This window comes from Siphateles boraxobius, unplaced genomic scaffold (genome assembly GCF_051911475.1).
Source record: "Siphateles boraxobius isolate OS27281-9 unplaced genomic scaffold, OSU_SipBor_1 119, whole genome shotgun sequence".
Lineage (NCBI taxonomy): Eukaryota > Metazoa > Chordata > Actinopteri > Cypriniformes > Leuciscidae > Siphateles > Siphateles boraxobius.
In genome coordinates this window covers 2,083,196-2,109,412 of record NW_027508721.1, presented here as the reverse complement: position 1 = coordinate 2,109,412, position 26,217 = coordinate 2,083,196, and the positions used below count along the sequence as shown (strand labels likewise).

Genomic DNA, 26,217 nt, shown 5'->3' with positions numbered 1-26,217 from the left:
TGGTCTGTTTTGCCTCTAGGTCGATCTAAAATGCGTCTCAGCTCTGGAACCTTGGAAAGCAACCGACTGGTATCAGTCAGGTGTGAGTCTGGGGACTTCCTCGAGTGTGAAGGTGGTGTCCACCGACAGGGCAGACCGTTCTTTGGCCGGTGGTCAGAACGGGAAAAGTTTCTACATTTAAACTGTCTAGAAATGATGGCAGTCGACAACGCGCTACGGCGCTTCTGTCCCCAGATAAAAGGTCACCACGTCTTGGTCCGGTCGGACAACATGTCAGTGGTGGCATACATAAATCACCAGGGTGGCATCAGGTCCCGAAACCTTTACAGGCTGATAGAATGCCTCCTGGTCTGGGCTCAGCAAAACCTGCTTTCACTGAAAGCAGCGCATGTGCCTGGTCGCCTGAATCTGGGACCAGACAGACTGTCCAGAAACAATGTTCCAGCAGGAGAATGGTCGCTGCACCCGCAGACGATCTGTCTGCTGTGGGAGACATTCGGCAGAGCGCAGGTGGACCTGTTCGCGTCCCAAGAAAACGCTCACTGTCCGAACTTTTTCTCCAAGAGCAGGGATGCGCTGGCCCACTTATGGCTCTCGCTTCAGTGAAGCGCATAGGGGACTTACAGGCGCTTTCAGTAAGTGCGTCATGTATGGAGTTTGGGCCCAATGACTCAAAAGTCTTACTCAAACCAAGGCACGGGTATGTGCCCAAATCCCTCAACACACCATTCAGGGCCCAAGTTATTTCCCTGTGCGCCCTCCCGGTTCATGATGAGGAGGAGGATGCGAGTCTCCTTAGCCCTGTCAGGGCACTGAGAGCTTATGTGTCCCGCTCGTCTGTCTTCAGACAGACCGAGCAGCTCTTCGTTTTGTTTGGCGGACGCTCCAAGGGACTGGCCGCATCAAAACAGAGCCTATCCAGATGGATAGTCGATGCTATAGCGCTGGCTTACACTTCTAAGGGCCTGCAGTGTCTTTTGGGTGTCAGAGCGCACTCCACGAGAGGCGTGACCTCGTTGCGCGCGTTGTCTAGCGGGATTTCCTTGCAAGATATCTGTATGGCGGCAGGCTGGGCCTCGCCATTTACATTTATAAGGTTTTATAACCTAGAGGTTCGCGCCTTACAGGGCAAGCTGCTGTCGGTCTAGAATTCAGTACTATCTGCCCCACTGCTCCGGCGCAGAATGCTGAGTTTTGCTTGTGCATCGCTCAACTGATCGATAGAACAGCTCGATGGGTGTTGAATAACCCGTACTGTTACCCAGTTCAGGCTGAACACGTTCACCCTGTCTGTTTGAAACACTGTTAACATAACTAGCTCCTGTAGGATGCTATTTCATGGGGAATGATGCTTGCAGCCTCTCTTCTCCGACTCTCTGTGAGTCTATGGTGATTATGCACTATATGAGCCCCGGGTTTCTGCCCTTGGGACTTTGGTGTCGGATCCCAGTACGCACGGCGTGTTGCATTGTGTTCCCCATAGCATAAGATGTTACGCAGTACGAGAGATACTTTCGTAAGAGAACGTACTCGGTTACTAACGTAACCTCGGTTCTCTCTAGAGTGGGAACGAGTACTGCGTATCTTGCCGTGCATACAACAGCTCTGGTTCGCTTCAGCGATGAAAACCAGTTTGTATCAGCCTGTCGAGCTGTATTTATAGGCCAAGGCCACGCCTATTCTGGCGGCACGTGACGTAAATGGGCGTGAAGCGCCCCCATTGGGTATCACGTCACGCAGGGCCTCTCTCGATAGGCTGCTGCTGTTGCCACAGGTCAGCCAATAGGCACACGAGCCACCTTGCCTATGTCTGCATGCTGTCGCAACGCGATTTACATTGATTCAAAATTAAGGATAATTTTTGGCTTCAATATCTCGTGGAAAAGAGGTTTTCCCCATAGCGTAAGATATTACGCAGTACTCGTTCCCTCTCTAGAGAGAACCGAGGTTATGTTAGTAACCGAGTACGATATTACAGTTTTTTTCGATTGCTAAACGACAGTGAGCACAACTGGAGCTACATGTGCAAAACTCTAACTACAGTCTGCACAGCAGCGGTTCATGTGGACCAAACTTTAGTTCGTTTTGCATTGCTTGAACACAGTTTTCAAAACTCTACACACTTATCCCATGACTTTAACCACAACTTGCACAACACTGTGGTTTTACAGCACTTTGTCCAAATGCTAACACACTGCTGTCAAAACTGTGAACCACACATTCAAAACAGAATAGATTTCAGCCTTGTGCCTTTCAAACACTGCTGATTGCAATTTCAGCTAAAAGGCTAAGCAGGTGTCTTGTTTGTTATTTGTTCGAATTACAGTGTGTACTTTTAGATTCTACCTTTTTTTTCTCATTACTGTATTCCGTAAATTACTACAGACTATTGAAGCAAACTGCTAATTTTAATTTACCTTAAAGAATTGTTATGTTCTAAAAATTTAAATAAATCATGTGAAAGAATGTCACTCTTTTATTTGAAGAAAATATTACTTTGTATGAAGTCACTGAAATTGTTCAAACTGTAAAGATGAAAAGTTTGTATTTTCTGTATTGGTGTTTGATGCTAGTGTTTTTACTCTTAGTGTGTTCTGAGTGACAGTGTGTGTTATCTCAGTGAGGGTTGTGCATAGTGTTTGGCTGCACTGAGCCTGTTTTGAGCCATGTGTTAAGAGTTGTGTTGCTTGGAATGAGTTTAGCAGGTGATGTGAACTGTTTAGCTCAGGTGACTGTTGGTAGTGCAGACTGTAGTTAGAGTTTTGCACATGTAGCTCCAGTTGTGCTCACTGTTGTTTAACAATTGAAAAAAACTGCAAGTTACCTAGGCAACTGAGAGAGCCGGTCCACATGACAATCACGCAAGTGTATTTACCTGCCTCTGTATTTAAAATTTCGAAATGCACACCGAATCCCCATGTTGCCAATTCCTTCGTTTACAATCGAATGTTTCAAATTCGTTGTTCAAGGCTAGTACTAGTTAGCTAGACGTCCCGACTGTAGTGCGCTTCTGTTCTGTGTTAACTTTTCGGCACAGTACTACTAACCGGAGCGAAGTAAAATTCAGCCGCTGCTGAGAAACTAGTTCCTGTAAATGTAATGCGATCATTGAGATGCAAGAGTAGTTTGATTTCTAACATTATTCTCTTGACAGACACTTACGTAGATAGTGTGTCGTTATAATTTATTTGCTTTTGGTGTACTGTGGTGTGGGTAAAACTGTTTTTAATGGCAGGCTAGGAGATACTGTTGACTAGCCTAGCACCGGCGAACCTTGCAACTGGAAGGACAGGATGAAATAGGCTAACTTGGAAATGAGGTCCGTTGTTCAAAATCCTGAACCACCCCTTTAAGGTGGAATTACCACTTATGTTAATAGCCCAAGGCCCCAAGCACAGTTGTCAGCTACTGTCAGTAATCCAAAACGGGCAAATAATTTTGTACTTGTATATGCCTGTGAAAATGTAGTTTTTTTTTTTTAATGTCCCCTCACTCTATTTCTGGTTTTTTATTTCGAATGCGTGTTTTTTTGTAAGAATGTGAGTGTGTTTACTCTGGTTGCTTTTAGCATATTCCTTGGGGTCAGAGTCAAAGTCCTAACACCAGACACTATAGGGTCCAAATATAGCTCTCAAGGTTAGAGGTCATCATCAGCTATCACCAAAGAGACCAGGTGTAATCAAGTGGAAAATGGAACCACTTTAAAATAGTGCACTCTGATGGACCTAGACAAGTCTGAAGTAACACTGAATAACAGACGACGAGTCAAGAACAGGGTAGGGTCGCACTTGAATGTAGGTATTTACTTAAAATGGGATGTACAACTTAACACTATATAGGATTAGTTTTTAACTTTGAACTTAACTTGTTTGCACCGTTTCTTCTTATTCAATCTAGACAGTCTAGTAGGATACTGGTCGTAAGCGTAGTCACATAATGAGGTTTGCCTGTACTAATGCAAAAAGTGGCTTTCAAATTTTTAAACAGATGCAATGTCCAGAAGCTTACATTTCAGTGTATCTTGATACTTGTCGGTGTACTTTTGTTTCTTTTGCCTCAACTTTTTCCTTTTCTATTGAAAGATGATATATATATATATATATATATATAAATTATTAAACAATTATATTTAAATATATAAATAAGATATAGGAATTATTTTATCAAATGATAATAGGAAATAAATAAATATTTAAAATATTTGTAAAATAAATAAATGTATAAATAAATACATTTATAAATAATAATTTTATAATACACATTTATTTAATTCGCTTTTTGTCGACAGGGCGAAATGCAATGTTTAGAGACACTTAAACTAATTATTAACATCTTTCTTAAAATATAAATGAGTGTGAAGGTCAATATTATAATATACAGTATGTCTATGAATGTTCTGTCCAATATCTGTTGTAATTCAATCACCATTTTATTCTTACTGTTATAGCTTCTGTTATAACTATTTAGTAAATATAGTAAATATTTAGTCCATACATAGGGTTACATTTCAGCTAAACTTAATGATGCAATGTTCAAATATTCAATAGTGTGTAAATTGTAACTTGGTGCTAAAAAAGGTCTGAAAGAAGCTCAAGTTTCAATAAAACCATAAAGCTGCTTTCTTAAAACAGTGGCTTCCATGTATTGTTGCAACAAATTAACTTTTTAGATTTATATTAAATAATGGATTAGCAGTGATATAACATACATTGACTTTGCATTTTGCAAACACTCCTTTGCAGTAATCGTTTCTGTAAACCTAGCAAAAATGGAATAGGACTGAATGCAGTGAGCCTTATAGAAAAGCCATATGCTGTGAACTTTAAACACCCAAACACACTCATGGACACTCAGAGATTTCAGTGCTGCTGTCTCATGCGTATAGCTCTTGTTTTAGTTTCCTTCTCTAATTACTTCAACTAGTTAACTCTCCAATGGCACCCTCTGTTAATGGGGTTATCCAAGGATAGCAAGGCCTTGCTTCCATTAATTAAATGGACTTAACCCTCACTGAAATGCATAAGATATAAAGTAGGGTCTTGAAGTTTATAGTTAGTTTTCTGAACCCCATCAAGCTTAAGATAACCCTTTTAAATTAAAGTAGAGCAGTGTCTGCATGGACCATAAAACCTTTTAAAGTTGAACTCTTATGTAGACCCCGGTGGGAAACTTAAAAGGATAGTTCAGCAGTAAATTAAATTTCTGTCATGATTTACTCGCCCTCATGCCATACCAAACCTGTATGAGTTTATTCTGAAGAACACAAAGTAGAAGATTGTAATCAAAGAATGTTCGTTACCACTGACATCCAATGTATTCTTTTTTTTTTTTTTTTTTGACAAATATCTCCTTTGTTCCACGAAAAAGTCATACAGGTTTGGAAAAAATGAGGATGTGAAAAGATGTTCACTTTTTATAACTTTTCCAGTGCCATTGGTGAATTTTGAGGATTCTGTGTATTTACTAAAACTGGCAAATCATGAAAATATTTGCCAATTGATAATATTTTATATTAACACTGTCAGTTAAATAAATAAATACACACACACACACACACACACACACACACATATATATATATATATATATATATACATATACAGGTGCTGGTCATATAATTAGAATATCATCACAAAAGTTGATTTATTTCAGTAATTCCATTCAAAAAGTGAAATTTGGATATGATATTCATTCATTACACACAGACTGATATATTTCAAATGTTTATTTAATTTACTTGTGATGATTAAAACTGACAACTAATGAAAATCCCAAATTCAGTATCTCCGAAAATTAGAATATTACTTAAGACCAATACAAAAAAAGGATTTTTAGAAATGTTGGCCAACTGAAAATAATGAACATGAAAAGTATGAGCATGTACAGCACTCAATACTTGTTGGGGCTCCTTATGCCTGAATTACTGCAGCAATGCGGCGTGTCATGGAGTCGATCAGTCTGTGGCACTGCTCAGGTGTTATGAGAGCCCAGGTTGCTCTGATAGTGGCCTTCAGCTCTTCATTGTTGGGTCTGGCGTATCGCATCTTCCTCTTCACAATACCCCATAGATTTTCTATAGGGTTAAGGTCAGGCGAGTTTGCTGGCCAATTAAGAACAGGGATACCATGGTCCTTAAACCAGGTACTGGTAGCTATGGCACTGTGTGCAGGTGCCAAGTCCTGTTGGAAAATGAAATCTGCATCTCCATAAAGTTGGTCAGCAGCAGGAAGCATGAAGTGCTCTAAAATTTCCTGGTAGACGGCTGTGTTGACTTTGGACCTCAGAAAACACAGTGGACCAACACCAGCAGATGACATAGCACCCCAAACCATCACTGACTGTGGAAACTTTACACTGGACTTCAAGCAACGTGGATTCTGTGCCTCTCCTCTCTCCCTCCAGACTCTGGGACCTTGATTTCCAAAAGAAATGCAAAATGTACTTTCATCAGAGAACATAACTTTGGACCATTCAGCAGCAGTCCAGTCCTTTTTGTCTTTAGCCCAGGCGAGACGCTTCTGACGCTGTGTCTTGTTCAAGAGTGGCTTGACACAAAGAATGCGACAGCTGAAACACATGTCATGCATACGCTGTGCGTGGTGGTTCTTGAAGCACTGACTCCAGCTGCAGTCCACTCTTTGTGAATCTCCCCCACATTTTTGAATGGGTTTTGTTTTACAATCCTCTCCAGGGTGCGGTTATCCCTATTGCTTGTACACTTTTTTCTACCACATATTTTCCTTCCCTTCGCCTCTCTATTAATGTGCTTGGACACAGAGCTCTGTGAACAGCCAGCCTTTTTAGCAATGACCTTTTGTGTCTCTCCTTCCTTGTGCAAGATGTCAATGGTCGTCTTTAGGACAGCTGTCAAGTCAGCAGTCTTCCCCATGATTGTGTAGCCTACAGTATTAGACTATGAGACCATTTAAAGGCCTTTGCAGTTGTTTTGAGTTAATTAGCTGATTAGAGTGTGGCCCTAGGTGTCTTCAATATTGAACCTTTTCACAATATTCTAGTTTTCTGAGATAGTGATTTTGGGGTTTTCATTAGTTGTCAGTTATAATCATCAAAATTAAAAGGAATAAACACTTGAAATATATCAGTCTGTGTGTAATGAATGAATATAATATCCAAATTTCACTTTTTAAATGGACTTCAAAAAATCAACTTCAGAAATAAATCAACTTTTTGATGATATTCTAATTATATGACCAGCACCTGTAAATGTGTGTGTGTGTGTGTGTGTGTGTGTGTGTGTGTGTGTGTGTGCGCGCATCTCTATTTTATGTCCAAGAGACTATTTACAAAATCTGCCAATTATATCACATTTATTCCATTTCAGAGCCTTAAGAATAGAGCAGAAATGACATACTTTATCATACTTGCAAGAAAGCCATCAGTGGCCACAATTAGGATGGAGGCTGATCAAAAATAGCTGCGGTACGTACGTTAAAATTACAGTTCATAACAGTTAAGCCCAACATTTGACTTGGTCCACTGGATTCAGCACTGAAGCCCTTAAAAATTGCAATTACATTAGAAAAAGCCACAGGTATGAGTCTCCGTTGAATTTATCCCCCCTTTACTGAAATTAGTTAATTGTATTATTTTTTTCGCAAACAGATATTTTATATATTGGATTCTTTTTTTTTTGTTTTTTGTTTTTTTGAAGTCCCTATATGGAATTTTACATGTATTAAAATGTTTTAGTAAAACATGTTGTAAACACTGCTTTTGTTTTGTTTTGTTTTCTATTGGTGCAATATAAATAAAAACAAAATCAAAATTAAATTACATAAAAAAGATAGATTTATAGAAACATTTTAGAAAAACATGGCAAAAACGGCTGTTTGGTCAAAATTAATCTAAAGCCATTTTCGAGCAAATACGTGTATTTCAAGATATCTTGAATATCATAAAAACGCTAAAAAATATATTGATATGATTTTAACCATATTGCCAAATCAATCTACCTGAATTTTCCAGAAACTGGTTTGATGGAGATCAAAGAGACACACAAACAGCGGTAATGAAGAGTGTTCATTTGGTTGGAAAGACTAAAGAGTAATCTGTAATAATACAAAGCCATGTCACTCCTGAACTGCTGCTGAGCACATATTCCTCATTTAGAAGTAATGAGTGAGAGAAAGTGAAAGAGAGAAACACTCCTCTCTGCTCTTTCCCTCAACGTGAGTAGGACACTAAGTGTGTTTCTCTGTCAGTGGAGGAAAAGCCTTACAGATAGAATCAGACAGGTGAGCTGTCCTTGTTGCCCAGAGACTTGAGCCTGCAGTAGCGTACACATGCCTGTTCCCCACAGCAGACTGTGTGTTTCTGTATGTGTGTGTGAGGTGCTGTCAGGGCATGCGTCACTATCTGTGGTGCGCGTGTGTGTATGTGTGTGTGTACGCGCTGTATAGCTTCTATCTGGAACAAAGAGTATGTGAGTTTGTGACTAATTCTGAATGCAGGAGGTTTGACACTAAGCCATCTGGAAATATTCACATTTCAAGCACTGTCATCCATTCTTTAAAAAGTGAAATTTTCTGCTGGTCTCAAAGACAAACTTGGGGCGATCATTTTCTATTATAATTTCTTCTTCTCTCAGTTCACCCTACATATGAATTGAAGCGTTACCTCTGATCACACTGAAACATATAGAATTGTGCAAGTGCAGGTTCCTGGGGCTCCAAGACCCCTGACACCATATATAAATAAACCAGCCTCAGGAAGGCAGAGGAAACTGAGGTGGCAAAGCTGGTATGAGAAAGAAGGAAAGAAAAAGAAAGATAAATGATTCAAAATGTATTTACACCTATCCTCGAGGTGAGGTGATTTTCTCTTTTCTTTTGTTTACTTTCTTTTGCCTTTTTCTCCTCGTTTGGAGCAGAGGGGTTTACCTCCTACAATTTCTCTCCCTGCTGGAACCTCATTGATTTCTCTCTTCAGTACCAAAACACAGATGTGAAGCTATAGAAAAAGAGCATTTGAGTGGATAAAAAAGCAATCCTCCCCCAAGGATGTTCCTCCTCAGCAGTGGCGGAGCCAGAATTTTTTCATAGGGGTGGCCAGGCAGGGGCCATCAACGAATCTGGGATGGCACAGAAATTTTCATTATTTCAACATAAAAATGAGTTAGACTATAATGTACTGGACTGTTTTATGGTATACAACATTTTTACTATTACTACTGATTGTAATTGAGATAGCAGTGAATTGAAATAGTGACCAGATGTGTCGCACAATTTTCATCAAGGTTAACATTTTTAAACTTGAGCTGCATAACTGACCTGGTTCAGCTGACTTAGATCCAAAATAGGCCCCCCATCCTTCTTTGTAATGATGAAATAACGGATGTAGAAACCTTTTTCTCTGTCGAGGGGTGGTACACGCTCTATTTCCCCATTCCCCAACAATGCTTTCACCTCTTGTTCCATGGACAGATCCTGCTCTGGGCCTACCACAGTGGGCAGGACCCCATGAATCTGGGCGGGCGAGACCCAAACTGAATACTGAAACTCTTTTCGACAGTGTTTAGGACCCAACATGATATATTTGGCAAAAGCTTCCAGGCTTTCAAAATATCTACTAAGGGAACCAGTCTCTCAAGACTGGCCTCTGGTGTTGGTTGAGTAACCAATTAGGTGCCCTTAAGTGGCAAACCCGTAGGGAACAACGGAACTGGTCGCTCTGGGACCCTCCACAGAGGTGGAAAGCATCCAAGCACTGCTACATTTCTGGGCAGACACTGAAATGTGAGCTCACTGAAGACTGCTGCGCCCCGAAGCACACAAGGTGGCAGGGTTGTCAGAATGGCCCCCTGGGGGCACAGAAGGGAAATGGGCACCATATAATCAGATGTTGACCACTGCCCACCGGAGAGGACAGGCCTCTTTCCCACAGCCTTCTTGGAAATAATAACGGTCCTCAGATCCATTTTACCCCGTGAAGGCAGCGTTTAAGAGCGTCAACCTGACCCCCATTCTTTCTGTGGTGAGGGGGCTGCTCGGGTGGCAATGCTCTGTTTTTGTGTGGCACAGTGTGAGGAGCTAGCAGATGTTTGGGGCTGCTCCCGTCCAACAGCCCCTGAAACATGAGAGCGGCGGGGGAGAAGTTTTTGGAATGCCCCTACCTGTTTGCCAGCCTCCTGAAACCTCTCGAAGACTGTGTTGACAGCGTAGCTGAAGAGGCTAGGAGGTGACAACGGAGCATCCATAAGAAAACTCTTATCTTTCTCTTTAATGCTGCTAAGGTTTAGCAAAAGATGTTTGCCATTTCCTTGATTGCCCAGAGAGAAAGATCTGTGGCCCAGCACAACTCTCTCACTGCGTCCAGACTCATACTCTTAGGATGAACGCTGAACTATGAACTCATCCTCTCTGCTGGACATTCAATGTTCAACCTGGCAATAGAGTCACAACCTCCATAAGCTCCTCATATACAGGAGCGTGAGGTGGCGAGTCCTCAGCATCTCCTGCATCCATGCTTACAACATCCAATTCCTCAGAGCTGTATAATTGTAACACCGGTGTCTCACTCGGGGCAGAAGAAACCGCAGCGGGTGCTTCCAAACCCTGAGATAAAGCACTGCTTCATCCATTTGTGATCCCCACGACCTGAATAGCCACCGCGAGGAATGCAAACCTGAGTGCCCTCCTCAAAGAGTGCCAGGCGGCAGCAGAGCATCCGTAATGGAAGAAAATCACAATGCTCACATTTATATATATTCTTGAGTGACAAAAATAGCAAATAAGACATATGATTTTACAGATAGTGATTACTGAAGACACAGAAGCTAGTGTTGCACTGTTTGGGTATGCTTTAGGGTGCTTTTACACTGGGCTCGTTTGCTGCGGTCCGAGGCCGAGCGCGATTGTTCCCGACGCCCCCCGCAACGTTGGTCTGGTTTCACACTCAACTTGATTCTATCGAACTCTGGTGCGTTTGCGTGCATCTTACGTCATTGGAAACGTGCACGGCGCATGATAGAAAACACGACGTGGGTCAATATATTGTGTTTTTTATTAATTTGGTGCTATTATGCATAGCTGAGTAAACAACACAGGTTTACTGTGTGTGTGTGTCGCATAAGCTGTCTTTCCGCTGCTTGCAAATGGACTCTTTTGAGTAGACAGTGAATTTCCATTAATTTGTTGCCCTGATTGCATGCACTATGCGCGAATACCCTGCAGACTCACTCTTGCTCGTATGCAAGGTAAATCTACATCCCTTACGTGTGTTTTATTTAACTAAATACATCATAATCGGCTAAAACGCATTCGCAGGTTACTTTACTTCCTGAACCAGTGCGCACCCGAGTCCGTGTTGCTTTCACATACACGGGAGCAACCGAACTCAGACCACCTCCTCCAGGTAGTCTCGGGTTCGGTACCCCAGTGCGCACCCGGGTCCCATTACAACGTTCACATTAGCGATTTTTCATGCGAACCGTGCCCCGTTCCGAACTAAACTGCCAGTCTGAAAGCCCCCTTATAGTTTCTTAGTCAAACTGTAAGAACCGATTTTCCTGCTAAGACAAAAGCTGAGATAAAACTCACCATAAAGCAATAAAACGCACCCTGGACAGAAGATCGCAAAGACAGAGCACAGGACATTGTCTTGTCCAAACGTTTCTCCTATCTTATCTCTGCATCCCCCTCTGCCTCTCCCCCTGAGTCAAGTCACCAAAAGTTCACTAAGAATGCTTATATATCATATATGATGTATCTTGGGAATCTATTGTTTTTCCTTTTCGTGTTTGGTATCATTTTAAGTGTCTCGGTGCGATTGGTAAAATGGTCTTAATTTCATTGCAGTCATTGGTAATATGAGAAGGATTGAGGACTTAGGAGAATCCTGTGTTCCTCTTTGGGTGGTGTTTCTTCAAGACATCTCCCCTCTCCCCCGAGACCAGGTGCTACCCCCTGGGGTACAGGAACTGACCCAAAACACACTGGGAAAATATTGGTACAACCCTTTTTCTGGTCTGGGTATTTAAGGCTAGGTAACAGAGCAATCTGTGGGACCTGTAACCAGGAAAACCCCCATGCAGTAATGTGTCAGTGTTATCCCCTTGGAAAGCTCTCACACACTACTGTGTGTCTCTGTCAGGAATGCATTGCTTACTTTTAGAATCATCTTTGAGTAATTGATGTCATGCATTTATTATTTCTGAATTGGATTTTAATCATTTACTTGTGAAATTGGCACGGTACATTTTTCCTGACAAAAATAAATGTTAACCTTGATTATTCTGAAGTTTTCTGGAATCATTATTTCTAGTAGATTATGTGTAGTCTGTTGTTCCCGCAAATCTCTGTCCAGGATAGATCACACCTAAGGCACTAATGAATGGAGCATGGGGCACATCATTAGACCTTCTGATTCCTGACTATCTCCTAACTTAGCATGTTGTACGCTGCAACTATTGAGAAAAATTACACCTATGAGTCAGCAGTGAGCGGCCGCGTAGGGTAAGATAGTTTGCACTGCACCCTCTGACTATTTTAGGACTGGCTAGTTTGTGATCGTGAGCGCACACTCGCGACGTGACGTCTCAAAGCGACACCAGGTCCTTAATGAACGAATATTTGAAATTATGAAATGGCCAGAATAATCAAAGATCTAAATTAACTCATAATCAGTATTTATGACTGTTTTCTAATAAGAAACACAATCTAAATTTGATTAACATTTGAAATTGGAGTCAGATTAAGCGTAGAGCTAAAGTATTATTTAAACTAAATTCCAATAAATTAAGTGAACTTCACTGGAGCGCTGAAAAGACATACACGCATTATTCCTTCGACCATACCATTGGATTCCGGTGTTGGGCCAATGGGTGGACCTTACAAAACTAATCAGCCATGATCATATCCACCTGTATGTCATTACCTTGTTTAGCTCACCCCATATAAGCCAGAGCCTCGGCCGTCATGGCCGCCCTTCCAGAGTCCTTGAACAAGATGGCTGCTGTGCCTGAGTCAGCTCCGGATGATACAGCTTTGATTATCATAGCAGCAACTATTTTGTGTGTGTGGCCAGCAGACACATCAACTCCATTCCCGTGACCCCTCAGCCAAGATGACTGCCCTTCCAGAGTCCTCAAACTGGCCGCCCTTCCAGAGTCCTCGAACATGATGGCCGCCCTTCCAGTGTCCTCGAAGAAGATGGCCGTCGTGCCTGAGTCAGCTCCAGATGATACAGTGCTGATCATGGCTACGGCTATTTTGTGTGTGGGCAGCACACACATCAGCTCCATCCTGTGACCCCTCAGACAAGATGGCCACCCCCGTTCCAGAGCCCTCGAACAAGATGGCCGCCTCTATGCCTGTGTCTTCAAGATGGCCGCCTCTATGCCTGTGTCTTCGTACAAGATGGCTGCCTCTACGCCTTTGTCTTCGTACAAGATGGCAGCCTCTACGCCTGTGTCTTCGTACAAGACGGCAGCCTCTACGCCTGTGTCTTCGTAATAGATGGAAGTCTTTACACCTCTGTCTTCGGATAAGATGGCCGACTCTAGGCCTGTGTCTTCAGACAAGATGGCCGACTCTATGTGTGTGTTTTTGGACAAGATGGCCGACTCTACGCCGGTGTCTTTGGACCGCCTCTGCGCCTGACCAGACGGCGCCTCCCTGGCCCCCTGAACCGTCGGTGCCTTCTCCGCCCTGACCCCCTGCACAATCTCCGTCTCCAGTCTTTCCCCCTCTCCACGGACCTGGCCCTGCATCCCGCCCCTTTGTCCATCTCCGCTCTGCCTCCCTTCTGGACTTCTCTATGTTAGGAGCATCTGGAAGCCACTCCTTAGGAGGGGGGCAATGTAACGGTCACCAGCTGGAGTGCCCTTGAGAGCCACCAGAGGGCACTCCACATCAGACTATTGTCATTCCCTCACAAACTCTATTCCCCATAATACTTTGCCCAGACTAATCAGTCATGATCACATCTACCTGTAAGTCATTACCTTGTTTAGCTCACCCCATATAAGCCTGGTTTTCTCATTCATTCTCTGAAAGTCTTGCATGTGTCTCCCTGCATTTCAGAGCATGTTTGCATCCTGTTTCTCCTGTGTCCTGGTTCTCTTGATTCTCTGCCTGTTTCCTCTTTGCCTCAGCCCTGATCTGTTATTGTTTGGATTGTTTGTTTGAGTATGACCCTTGCCTGTTATCTGGATTACATATTTGGATTACCTTGTTCAATAAATACTGCATTTGGATCCTCAACCTTTGTGTCTCAGGGCAGTATGTGACAGATAATAAGGAGGTACCCGGTAGAGCCAAAGGGATGGAGGGCTGAGTTACAGCCAGAGGCCCGGAAGTCCACTACAGAACCAGGGTGAAGAGTGATCAAGGTGGAGCAAGAGGGATGAGGGTGTCCGGTGAAGCCTAAGCAATGTCACACCATGGCGAGGCTGAGGGAGCACAGAGCCAAGGTGAAACCGATGGGCTCACAGGCCAAGGTGGAGTCATGGGCCTGGAGGCCTGAGGCCAAGGGATCCGTCTCATAGAGCTTAGCTGTTGGAGAGGAGACCTGAGGCGGAGCTGGAGAGGTAGTGGGAGTCTTTGGCGGAGTGGAGGCAAGGCGAGGAGCTGCATGACACCAGCGGAGCCGGTGAGTCCTGGGCACTGGACAGAGCCAGTGGTGATGGCGGGGACAATGGGGTGGGCAGGTGACAGGGTGGGAGTGAAAAATCTAAAAGATTCAGGGGACTAGACAGAACCAGCCATGATGATGAGGACAGCAGAACAGGTAGGAGACAGGATGGGACTGGGTCATCTAATATCGTCACAAGGCAATGCTAAGTTGTATTTAAATTTAAAATCAGTGCTGTCATAAGTCAAGCAGATGGTAAAGAGAATTCTCGTAAAACTAAGGACTTAAGGACCTCTTTTCAAAACAAACTGCCAATGAGGTATGTTTCACTTGTTTAATGTATTTTGTAATGTACAATGTATCATTTTGTATCTCATTTACTTTCAGACTACACATTGTTTAATCTGCTGATGTGCTTATACTACAGGTCCTTCTCAAAAAATTAGCATATTGTGATAAAGTTCATTATTTTCCATAATGTAAAGATAAAAATTAAAATTCATTGCACACCAACTGAAATATTTCAGGTCTTTTATTGATTTAATACTGATGATTTTGGCATACAGCTCATGAAAAACCAAAATTCCTATCTCAAAAAAATAGCATATTTCCTCCGACCAATAAAAGAAGTGTTTTTAATACAAAAAAAGTCAACCTTCAAATAATTATGTTCAGTTATGCACTCAATACTTGGTCGGGAATCCTTTTGCAGAAATGACTACTTCAATGCGGCGTGGCATGGAGGCAATCAGCCTGTGGCACTGCTGAGGTGTTATGGAGGCCCAGGATGCTTTGATAGCGGCCTTAAGCTCATCCAGAGTGTTGGGTCTTGCGTCTCTCAACTTTCTCTTCACAATATCCCACAGATTCTCTATGGGATTCAGATCAGGAGAGTTGGCAGGCCAATTGAGCACAGTAATACCATGGTCAGTAAACCATTTACCAGTGGTTTTGGCACTGTGAGCAGGTGCCAGGTCGTGCTGAAAAATGAAATCATCTCCATAAATCTTTTCAGCAGATGGAAGCATGAAGTGCTCCAAAATCTCCTGATAGCTAGCTGCATTGACCTTGCCCTTGAACCTTTGATAGACGCTGATGGCGTTCACATGCGCATTAAGAATTGATTCTGTAGTTATGTGCGTTTGAATATATGTGCGCAGGTTTGTAATTCCTTACAAACCATGCCTAAACAAACTACTTGTCTTGTCTATACATTTTTATGCAGAATTTTATTTTATCTTATCACTTCGGGTAGGTACGCGAACCAAAAAAATCCACAACGCTTTATCTGTAGAGTGGTATAGGGATCCTCCATAGGGAGAGGCTAGTTGGCACTTCAGCACTGCATTGTCATCGGGTCCAGGCGAAAGTCCTTCGTCAGATCTGGAAACGGGCTGGATCCGGCAGGCTGCGGGAAAACCTCGGGATAAACAAAGACACTAAAATTAGCGTAGATGCCATTCTTCTTATGATGTAACGAGTACATCAGGATTTAAGAGAAGTGTTCCCATTTCCGGCTGACCTAACCTAAGCAGCCTAATATTGAATTACAGAAGTCTATAGAGTGTTATGTGAATGCTAGTTCAAAGAGATGTGTTTTTAGTCTAGCTTTGAACTGACAGACTGTGTCTGCTTCCCGGACAATGTTAGGAAGATTGTTCCAAAGTTTTGGTGCTAAATAGGAAAAGGATCTACCGCCAGCAGTCGATTTAGACATTCTAGGTATTATCAACTGGCCACAACTTTGAGATCGCAATAGACGTGAAGGACTATAATGCGTTAAGAGCTCGCTCAAGTACTGGGGAGCTAAACCATTTAGTGCTTTGCAAGTAATCAGCAATATTTTAAAATTTATACGATGTTTAATAGGGAGCCAATGCAGTGTTGACAAAACCGGGCTAATATGGTCATACTTCCTGATTCTGGTAAGAACTCTAGCGGCTGCGTTTTGAACTAGCTGTAGTTTGTTTATTAAGCGTGCAGGGCAACCACCCAGTAGAGCATTACAATAATCTAGCCTTGATGTCATGAACGCATGAACTAGTTGTTCCGCATTTGTCATTGAGAGCATATGACGTAATTTAGATATATTTTTAAGATGGAAAAATGGAGTTTTACAGACACTAGACATAGGGTTGCCACCTTCAATACAAAAAAATAAGGGACTCCTGCCACTGCAGGGGCCAAAGCCCTCAGGGCCACAGGCCCGACGGTATGCCAATGGGTGGTATATCATAACTCAAAACATATTTTCAGGAAAGTAATAAGATCAGTACCAATGGCCATTATAATAAGCTATCTGCTATTGAAATCAGTGTGAATAGATGCAATCACTCTCTTTCACAAACAACGTTAACAAAGTGACAATGAGACCACAAAAATTTTTAATTATAACACTTTTTATTATTGGTAAGAAAAACTATTTATGTATTTATTTATTTATGTATTCAGACCTATTGTTAATTCTGTAGTATTAAAGGATGAAATTCTCAAGATTTGTTAAGCATAAGTTATTTTCTTCACACATGCAAATTTTTATTATTAAATATGTATTGAATATATCTCTCTCTTATTTCTTATTTAAAACATGCATGTGTTTGACTGTAGCCTACCTTAACCATAATAAACAAATCATAATATATGGATATAATTCATTTACATTGCAACATTATTTCTTAACAAATGGACATAGGCAGCATATGAAAACGTAATCAATCAGAACATTATTGAGCTGATTAAAAAACTGTCATTACACTATCTGATTCGGGAGATGCTTGAGGTATGAAGAACTGTGAGACGGTGCTTTGATTTCTCTGAGGCGATCTCTCTTGCTATCAACTCTCTGCCAAAAGACCCGCCCTCCTCTGAGTCTGATTGGCCCTGAACCTGATGGTATTATACAAACCAATCAAACCAACAATGGCAGCGAGTATTACCCAATCAAGGGTAGAATAGGACGAGTCTCCACAGAATGCGGGTGGAATGATTTGCATGGGATGATGCGTTTAAGACAACTCGGAAATACGGGACAAACCGTGTCAAAACGGTACGCGCTGTTTACAAATACGGGACAATTTCGTATTTTAAGGGACGGGTGGCAACCCTAACTAGACACGTGACTTTCAAATGAAGGATTGGTATCAAAGAGCACACCCAGTTTCCTAACTGGCGACGAAGACTTTACAGAGCAGCCATCAAGTGTTAAACAGTATTCGAGGTTATTACGTGTGGAAGTTTGTCAAATAATTAGAATCTCTGTTTTTTCAGAATTTAGTAGTAGGAAATTACTAGTCATCCAATTTTTGATATCAACTATGCATTCTGATAATTTTGTGAATTGGTGAGTTTCGTTAGGTTTGGAAGAAATATAGAGCTGAGTATCATCAGCATAACAGTGAAAGCTAATTCCATGTTTCCTAATGATATCTCCCAAAGCTAGCATGAACAGAGTGAAAAGCAGTGGTCCGTGAACTGAGCCTTGTGGTACGCCATACTGAACTTGTGATCGATAAGACATCTCTTCATTTACTGCTACAAACTGATAGCGGTCAGATAAATATGATTTAAACCATGCTAATGCAATTCCACTAATGTCAACATAGTTTTTTAGTCTTTTTTAGAGAATGTTGTGGTCAATGGTGTCAAATGCAGCACTAAGATCAAGTAACACTAATAGAGAGATACAACCACGATCGGATGATAAGAGCAAATCATTTGTGACTCTAATGAGAGCTGTCTCAGTGCTATAGTGCGGTCTAAATCCTGACTGGAAATCCTCGCAGATATCATTTCCTTCAAGAAAGGAACACAGTTGTGAGGATACTGCTTTTTCTAATATCTTTGATAGAAAAGGTAGATTTGAGATCGGCCTGTAATTGACTAATTCTGTAGGATCAAGTTGCGTTTTTTTAACAAGTGGTTTAATCATAGCCAGCTAAAAGGTTTTTGGTACGTATTCTAGAGACAAAGACGAATTAATGATGTTAAGAAGAGGATCTATGACTTCTGGAAGCATCTCTTTCAATAGTTTAGTCGGTATAGGGTCTAACATACATGTTGTCGATTTAGATGAATTAAAGAGTTTACAAAATTCTTCTTCTCCTATGGCAATGAATGAATCAAATTTTACCTCAGGGAGACTATAATGCACTCCCTGATGTGATGCTGTAGTAGACGGTTGCATAGTTATAATTTTGTCCCTAATATTATCAATCTTATAAGTGAAGAAGTTCATAAAGTCATTACTGCTGTGTTTCTTGGAAACTTCTGGGCTTGGAGCTTTCTTTTTCGTTAGTGTAGCCACTTTTTTAAATAAATACCTAGAATTATGTTTATTTTCTTCTGATAGGGTTAGGGTGAGTTGCGCTCCATTTTTCTGGCTGCTCTCTTAAGGGCCCGGGTGTGCTCGTTGTACCACGGCGTTGGACTATTTTCTCTAATCTTCTTTAAGCGCAACGGAGCAACTGTGTCGAAAGTGCTGGAAAGGAGAGAGTTAAAAGTTTCTGTTGCAATATCAAGTTCTTCTAAGCTATCTGGGATGCTGAGATGATGAAACTGATTAGGAAGATTATTGATAAAGCAATCTTTAGTGGCAGAAGTGATAGGTCTAACATACTTGAAACACGGAGTTGGCTTTGCAGCCTTGGCTAAATGTAATTTACATGAGACTATTTATCGTTTACATTATATATTTTTACATTAAGCACCAACACTTCAAAATATGTATATTTAAAACTAGATTTTTTAGTGGTTTTGAAATATTACTATAAATTGCAGCAACACCTCCCCCTTTACCTTTCAGGCGAGGTTCATGTTTATAACAGTAATCTTGGGGGGTGGACTTATTTAAAGTAATGTAATCGTTTGGTTTTAGCCAGGTTTCTGTCATACACAGCACATCTAGGTTATAATCTGAAATCATATCATTAACTATGAGCGCTTTTGAAGTAAGGGATCGGATATTCAGCAACCCAAGCTTTATCGTTTGTTCATCTGTATTATATCTATTTTTTTATTTGTTGAATATCAATTACATTTTTAACCTTAGATCGGTTTGGAAGTTTTTTTGGATTTCCAAATTCGGGGAACAGACACAGTATCTATATGATGATATGTAGGTGAAAGAGGCTCTATGTGATGGGATTTATCTGACCTTGGTGACGCGAGGCCGCTAGCAGACGGTCGGTTTAGCCAGTTTGTCTGCTTCCTGACCTGAGCCCCAAATTGTCATGTTTTGTCTGTAAGACTATGAGCCAAATTACTAGAGAGAAGAGCAGCACCATCCCAGGAGGGATGAATACCATCTCTTTTCAACAGGTCAGGTTTGCCCCAAAAACCTTTCCAATTGTCTATGAATTCTATATTATTTTGCGGACACCACTTAGACAGCCAGCCATTGAGTGATGACAATCTGCTAAACTATCTCATCACTCCTTCGAACAGGAAGGGGGCCAGAGCAAATTACAGTGCCTGACATCGTACTTGCGACTTCAAACACCTCTTTAATATTAATTTTGGTGATCTCCGACTGGCGGAGTTGAACATCATTAGTGCCGACGTGAATAACAATCTTAGAGAATTTACGATTAGCATTAGCCAGCACTTTTAAATTTGCTTTGATGTCAGGCGCTCTGGCTCCCAGCAAACATGTGACTATGTAGGCTGGTGTCCCTATTTTCACGTTCCGTGTGATCGAATCACCAATTACCAGGGCACAATCAACAGAATTCTCAGTGGGTGTTTCACTGAGCGGGGCAAATCGATTTGCTATGGTAATCGGAACGGAAGAGTGGTTTTTTGATTCGCAACTAGAGCGATCCCTCACCGTCACCCATTTGCCTTGCTGCACAGGCAATAATTCAGCCGGAACCGAATCATGTAAAGAGTTCACTATGCTAGGCGCATCCAAAATAGTATCTAAAGCTCTAGCACATTTACTATCCTCAATTAAAGTTTGGATGCGTGTTTCTAATTCTGAAATCTTCTCCGTCAACCTGACTGTCTCCTTGCATTTATCACATATAAACCCTATATTGCAGACGGGGAAGGCTATGCTAAACATGTAACATGAAGTACAGGTGACAATAACAGGACAAGACATTACTCATTGTGTTTGTTGACGGATTCTTACTCACCTGGGCTTTTTATGAACTCAGAGGCGTGGGCGCGCGAGAGAAAAAAAAATAGATAACTGAGCGCACGGGTGGCGCGTTAACAGGCTAGCGAGTTACTAGCGTGTTGTGCTAACAATAACGGAAGCTAGCGATGTCAGGTTAATCTGAGATGTTGTCCAAGCTGTATTTAGTAGTATAAACAACTAGAAATGGTAGTAAATGATGGTTCAAAACAGAAAGAAATACAAAGCTAATACGAGGCTTAGACGGAGCTAAAACTCAGCAGGTAGCTAGGCAGACAGGAGCAATCGATCAGGATCAGCAATCGATCAGAAGCAGACCACTGAGCAACAGTCCAGTGCTGCTTCTCTGTACCCCAGGTCAGGCGCTTCTGCCGCTGTTTCTGGTTCAAAAGTGGCTTGACCTGGGGAATGCGGCACCTGTAGCCCATTTCCTGCACACGCCTGTGCACGGTGGCTCTTGGATGTTTCTACTCCAGACTCAGTCCACTGCTTCCGCAGGTCCCCCAAGGTCTGGAATCGGTCCTTCTCCACAATCTTCCTCAGGGTCCGGTCACCTCTTCTCGTTGTGCAGCGTTTTTTTACCACACTTTTTCCTTCCCACAGACGTGCCTTGATACAGCACTCTGGGAACAGCCTATTTGTTCAGAAATTTCTTTCTGTATCTTACCCTCTTGCTTGAGGGTGTCAATGATGGCCTTCTGGACAGCAATCAGGTCGGCAGTCTTACCCATGATTGTGGTTTTGAGTAATGAAACAGGCGTGGCGTTTTTAAAAGCCTCAGGAATCTTTTGCAGGTGTTTAGAGTTAATTAGTTGATTCAGATGATTAGGTTAATAGCTCGTTTAGAGACCCTTTTCATGATATGCTACTTTTTTGAGATAGGAATTTTGGGTTTTCATGAGCTGTATGCCAAAATCATCAGTATTAAAACAATAAAAGACCTGAAATATTTCAGTTGGTGTGCAATGAATCTAAAATATATGAAAGTTTAATTTGTATCATTACATTAAGGAAAAAAATGAACTTTATCACAATATGCTAATTTTTTTAGAAGGACCTGTATGATCATTTACATATGTTCTCATGGCGAAAACAAGACGAGCCTAAAAATTAAACGCCCATTTGAAGGAACCATGTGTCTATGTTGTTGTGAAGCGAGCTACAAGTTGAGAACCACTGAATTAAAAGGTATTTGTTCATTGGGCATTTTAATGGAATTTTCTTTACTGCATTTAAAATAAAACAAATTATACAATTTTCACATGAATATTTACAAACATTGTATGCATAATTATAAGATTTATTGTACATTTCAACATTTATATTTTGTATAAATGGAACAATATGGATACAGTGTGTGTGTGTGTGTGTGTGTGTGTGTGTGTGTGTGTGTGTGTGTGTGTGTGTGTGTGTGTGTGTGTGTGTGTGTGTGTTTAATAAACATTAATTATTTTAGTTCTTTAAATGCCCCAGTTACTCAGATCATGATTTACTAGAGTACATTATTTTACAAGTTTATAACTATTGTAAGTTAATAAAAAAAAAACATTTAAAATGGCATTATTTGCTTATACCTAAATATCCTTTGGCTTAATTTGCTAAACTATTTGCATTGACCTTGCCCGACTCTGAAACATGTAATAAAAGAATATAATAAAAAAAATATATACTCATTGATGATAATAAATAAGTTCATGACTATTCCAAAGAAAATCTTTGTCATACAGTGATATGTACTATTAGTAACTCACTGCAGCAATCTCCACAACTTTATATGTGTGGATATCTCCAGAGAAACCTTTCCTATAACCACTCGTGTGCCTTTCTCCAAACTCAATCTCTCTGTCTGACTCTTCCCTCCTTCTCACTAAATACAGTGGCCTTGTAGTCCAGCATGGAGGGAACGCTTGCAGTGAGAATGACATACAGCTGGAGTTGAACAGAAGTTCATCCTCAGACAGCTCTTCTTCTACGCTAAAAACAGCAAAAGGAATTTAACGATGTGAAAACTCAACTGGATGAAAGAACAAAGCAGTGTTTCCTCTGAGTCTTTGCCTGTTTCTAAGTTTATCCCCTCAGTGTGTGACTCACTCTTGAGTGACATGGATGCATGGCAGTGACAAAAAGTAAAGCCTCTTGTTTCTTATTTACAGTAGATACAGATTTACCACCTAAACCAAACAAGATTGGAAGGAAACTAACAGCAGACACTTAATCCAGTGAAAAAAAAACTGGTGAACAAGACCAAACGTGGACATGTTGCAAATTTAAGGTAGGCTAAACAGCTTTCTCTGAGCCGAGAAGACAAAATATTTCAAAGCTCTGATGTTGACGAAAGTGGAAAGCGAACTGATTAAGCCGCATTTCATTATAAAAATGCCACTGGGCTCACCTACCGGTTTCATTCAGCCGATAAAAGGCTTTAAAGCGATTAAACAAAATTGTGCTATGTTGTCTAAAATAGCCGTGGGATCCCGCAGTTACTGTCTCCCGAGCCAGACGAATATGCGCCCGAAACTCCGCGTTCCGCGCGCACGCCAGCAGCGTGAAGAATGAATTTGACTATATTAATGTTACGCTTTGGCAAACATCTATAAGATTACTATCAAATCCACCTTTTGATAAATACTAATTAAGTACCACTGCCTCGCTGATTACTAATTAACATGCATAAACGACTTTAGCACCTGGTCATTTTTTGCATTAACGAAACCATGTTAAAGGGATGAATTACCCAAAATTTCTGTCATAACTTATTCACCACAATGCTGATTAAACCCTTTCTGACTTACTTTCTTCCACGGGATACAAAAGGCAGAATATTAGGCTAGTGACTAAGCGAGCAGTTGTCATTCACTTTCGTTGCACCAATGCACCTTTTTCCACATAATAAAAGTAGTAAATGATGACGGAGTTTGTCCTCTTTTTTCCACGGAAAAAATTCAGTCATACAGGTTTAGAAAAAAAAACTGGGTAAACGATTCAAGATTTTTCCTTTTGGGCAAACCATTCTTTAAAAAAAAAATACATCATAGAACTGAGAAAATGTTCTACATTCTCACCAAGTTTGGGCATTGTTTAGGCTAGGCTACTATAGTTCACGACTGACAGCATATAGGCTAATACTTTTTTCGCTTGTTCACAATACCATGAGGTCAGTGGGCACAAAAGAAGCAGAGCAAGTATACTTTTTCAAAGTTATTGCAATCATAAAATGTATTAATAAACTGAATACAGTGGAACTTACCTTGCGTGATCAGGGCAATTAAAAGAAAAAACAAAGTCACTCCCCCCGCAGAATTCATCGAGCTTAGCAGTTAGGGAGTCCGTCTCCCTTTCCAAAAGAAATCAACAAATTCGTGAACGAATCGAGAAGGAACAAACCGTAAAAAGGATGTTTGCGGATCCCGGTTGTGTGGCTGAGCTGTGCTTTTCTCTAGCAGAACGCGCGTGAGGTGGATTTGATTTCGTCCCTCCCCCTGGGCGCGTGCATCCTTCCCCACGTCTTCAAGCAAGTGTCATCAATGAGACGCACAATCACAGAGTCGTTTATTCAGCCATTTAAAGCGGTAATTCATGCAAATATTGTAATTATGTCATAATATACTCATCGCGACGTCGTTCACGTCCTACAAGATTGTCTGTAGAAAACAAAAGGACACATTTTGGAAAAATATGGGCCTTCGTTTGCATTGCCAATGCTGACTCACAGGCAGCCTTAAAAAAGGATGCAAAATCACCATAAAAGTAGGTAGTCCATGAACAATAATTGTCTTCTAAATCCATACGATAGCTTTGTGTGATAAAAAGCAAGTCGAATAAGTTAGATCGGTTTTGTGAACTCCATTTAAGCCATTCATTGATAAATTCCGAAACAAGAACCATTCCATAAACTTTCTTATCATCGCGCCAAATTTTTCACGACTTAAATTTGAGCTATTATGGCTACAGGGAAGAGACTGTAGTCAAGACAGAATTACTTTAAAGGTTGTTTTACTTCATGATATAGCCTATGTGAAATGTACTCACACATAGGCTACATTGTAGGCTTCTACTTATATAGAACTCTTCCAACATATTGTCATACCACCTAGGCAGAACATTTGAGAGAAACATGTCCGAGGTTTATTTAATTTAATTGCAAAATGGAAGAGGCTCTCTGAGTTGCATAAAGTTTTGTGTAAAAAAAAAAAAGCAGTCGATAAAGAGTTCGTGGCTGGTGGAACTCAGCAGGTGACTAACAACGTTGTGGGGAAAGCCTCTATATTGATTTAGCCCTGCTCATAAAAGCCTTGAGTGTTTATGAAAAGGTGTTTTAAATCTCACTTTTATTATACAGAGCAAACAAAAACACATCCTAGGGAGCTGAAAGATCAAGGTCTTTCATCTGTTCTGATTTCATATTTAACTTTTAAACGTAGGCCTGTACACGCATGCATAGGCCAAAGGGACGCACATGGCTCAGCAGCTGTTGTTGTGCTATTATTGTTTTCCCAACAAACGGCTGTGTTTATCTGTGCATGTTTGCTGTGATGATAATGGGAGAGGGACACTCTGATGTTTCACTGATGTGCACGAGCAAAGAGACCGTAAAACTATAAGCATCATGTGCAAATGGCTAGAAAATATACAGAGAGTTATTTGACCTTATTTAAAGCCTTTGTATAATGACAGGATAAACAGAAATATGTTAATTTCATCCATTTCATCAAGTGCTAATAGCAGCATACATTTTCACCAATTATATGAGAATGTTACTGTCTTTATTTTATTGCTTGTTGGTGGATGTTTCAGTTTATTGGGCTATATGCTCTCTCTATTTCAATTTCAGATTTAAAAGTTTAATTGGCGTAATTTTAATAACATTGCCAAATGTTAATAATTATAATAGATACATTCACATATAGACACGTCCCTCTCCTAGTATCTTTATCTGTTCTACCTCAGTCATGGCTGTGAAGTTCTTTATTAAGTTTGTGAATTTGTTTAAGTAGAGCTCTCTGATTGAACCGTATTTTCTCTCTCTCTCTCTCTCTCTCTCTCTCTCTCTCTCTCTCTCTCTCTCTCTCTCTCTCTCTCTCTCTCTCTCTCTCTCTCTCTCTCTATCTCTCTCTCTCTCTCTCTCTCTCTCTCTCTCTCTGTATGCATACACTAGAGGGAGCAGGTGCTGCAATTTAGAGCCCGAGCCCTGTTACAATCTTTACATAATTAGTTAAATCAAGGGTTTTTGTTTTTTCCTTCACACACGTATTTTTAGTTCATTTAAATAAATCAGTTAAAATTCAGTTTAATTATTTCAGCAAAATGTATAGAACTAATAAACTGAAAATGACACAATCATAGGTGGCATTTACAAAACATACAATGCATTATTTTATTTTATAAATTGTTGCATTCTAATCATTATACACATCTTCATGTTAGCACAATACAGAGCATATGCTTTAAAAAATGTTATCAGTAGGCCTATACACTCTTAAAAATAAAGG

At 40.9% G+C, this 26,217-nt stretch overlaps 1 protein-coding gene across 2 annotated transcripts in view; it reads right to left on the bottom strand.

Annotated features, from left to right (window-relative positions):
• Positions 1 to 24,248, bottom strand: part of chrna6 (cholinergic receptor, nicotinic, alpha 6) — a 37,265-nt gene extending 13,017 nt beyond the window's left edge. The window contains exon 1 of one of the 2 annotated variants that reach the window (XM_077203965.1): positions 23,976 to 24,248. In XM_077203965.1, the coding sequence (XP_077060080.1) occupies positions 23,976 to 24,033 (58 nt within the window). In that variant the 5' untranslated portion in view covers positions 24,034 to 24,248. The remainder of the gene's footprint in view (positions 1 to 23,975) is intronic. The other variant, XM_077203973.1, reaches the window with a different exon arrangement.
• Positions 24,249 to 26,217: the final 1,969 nt, after the last annotated feature.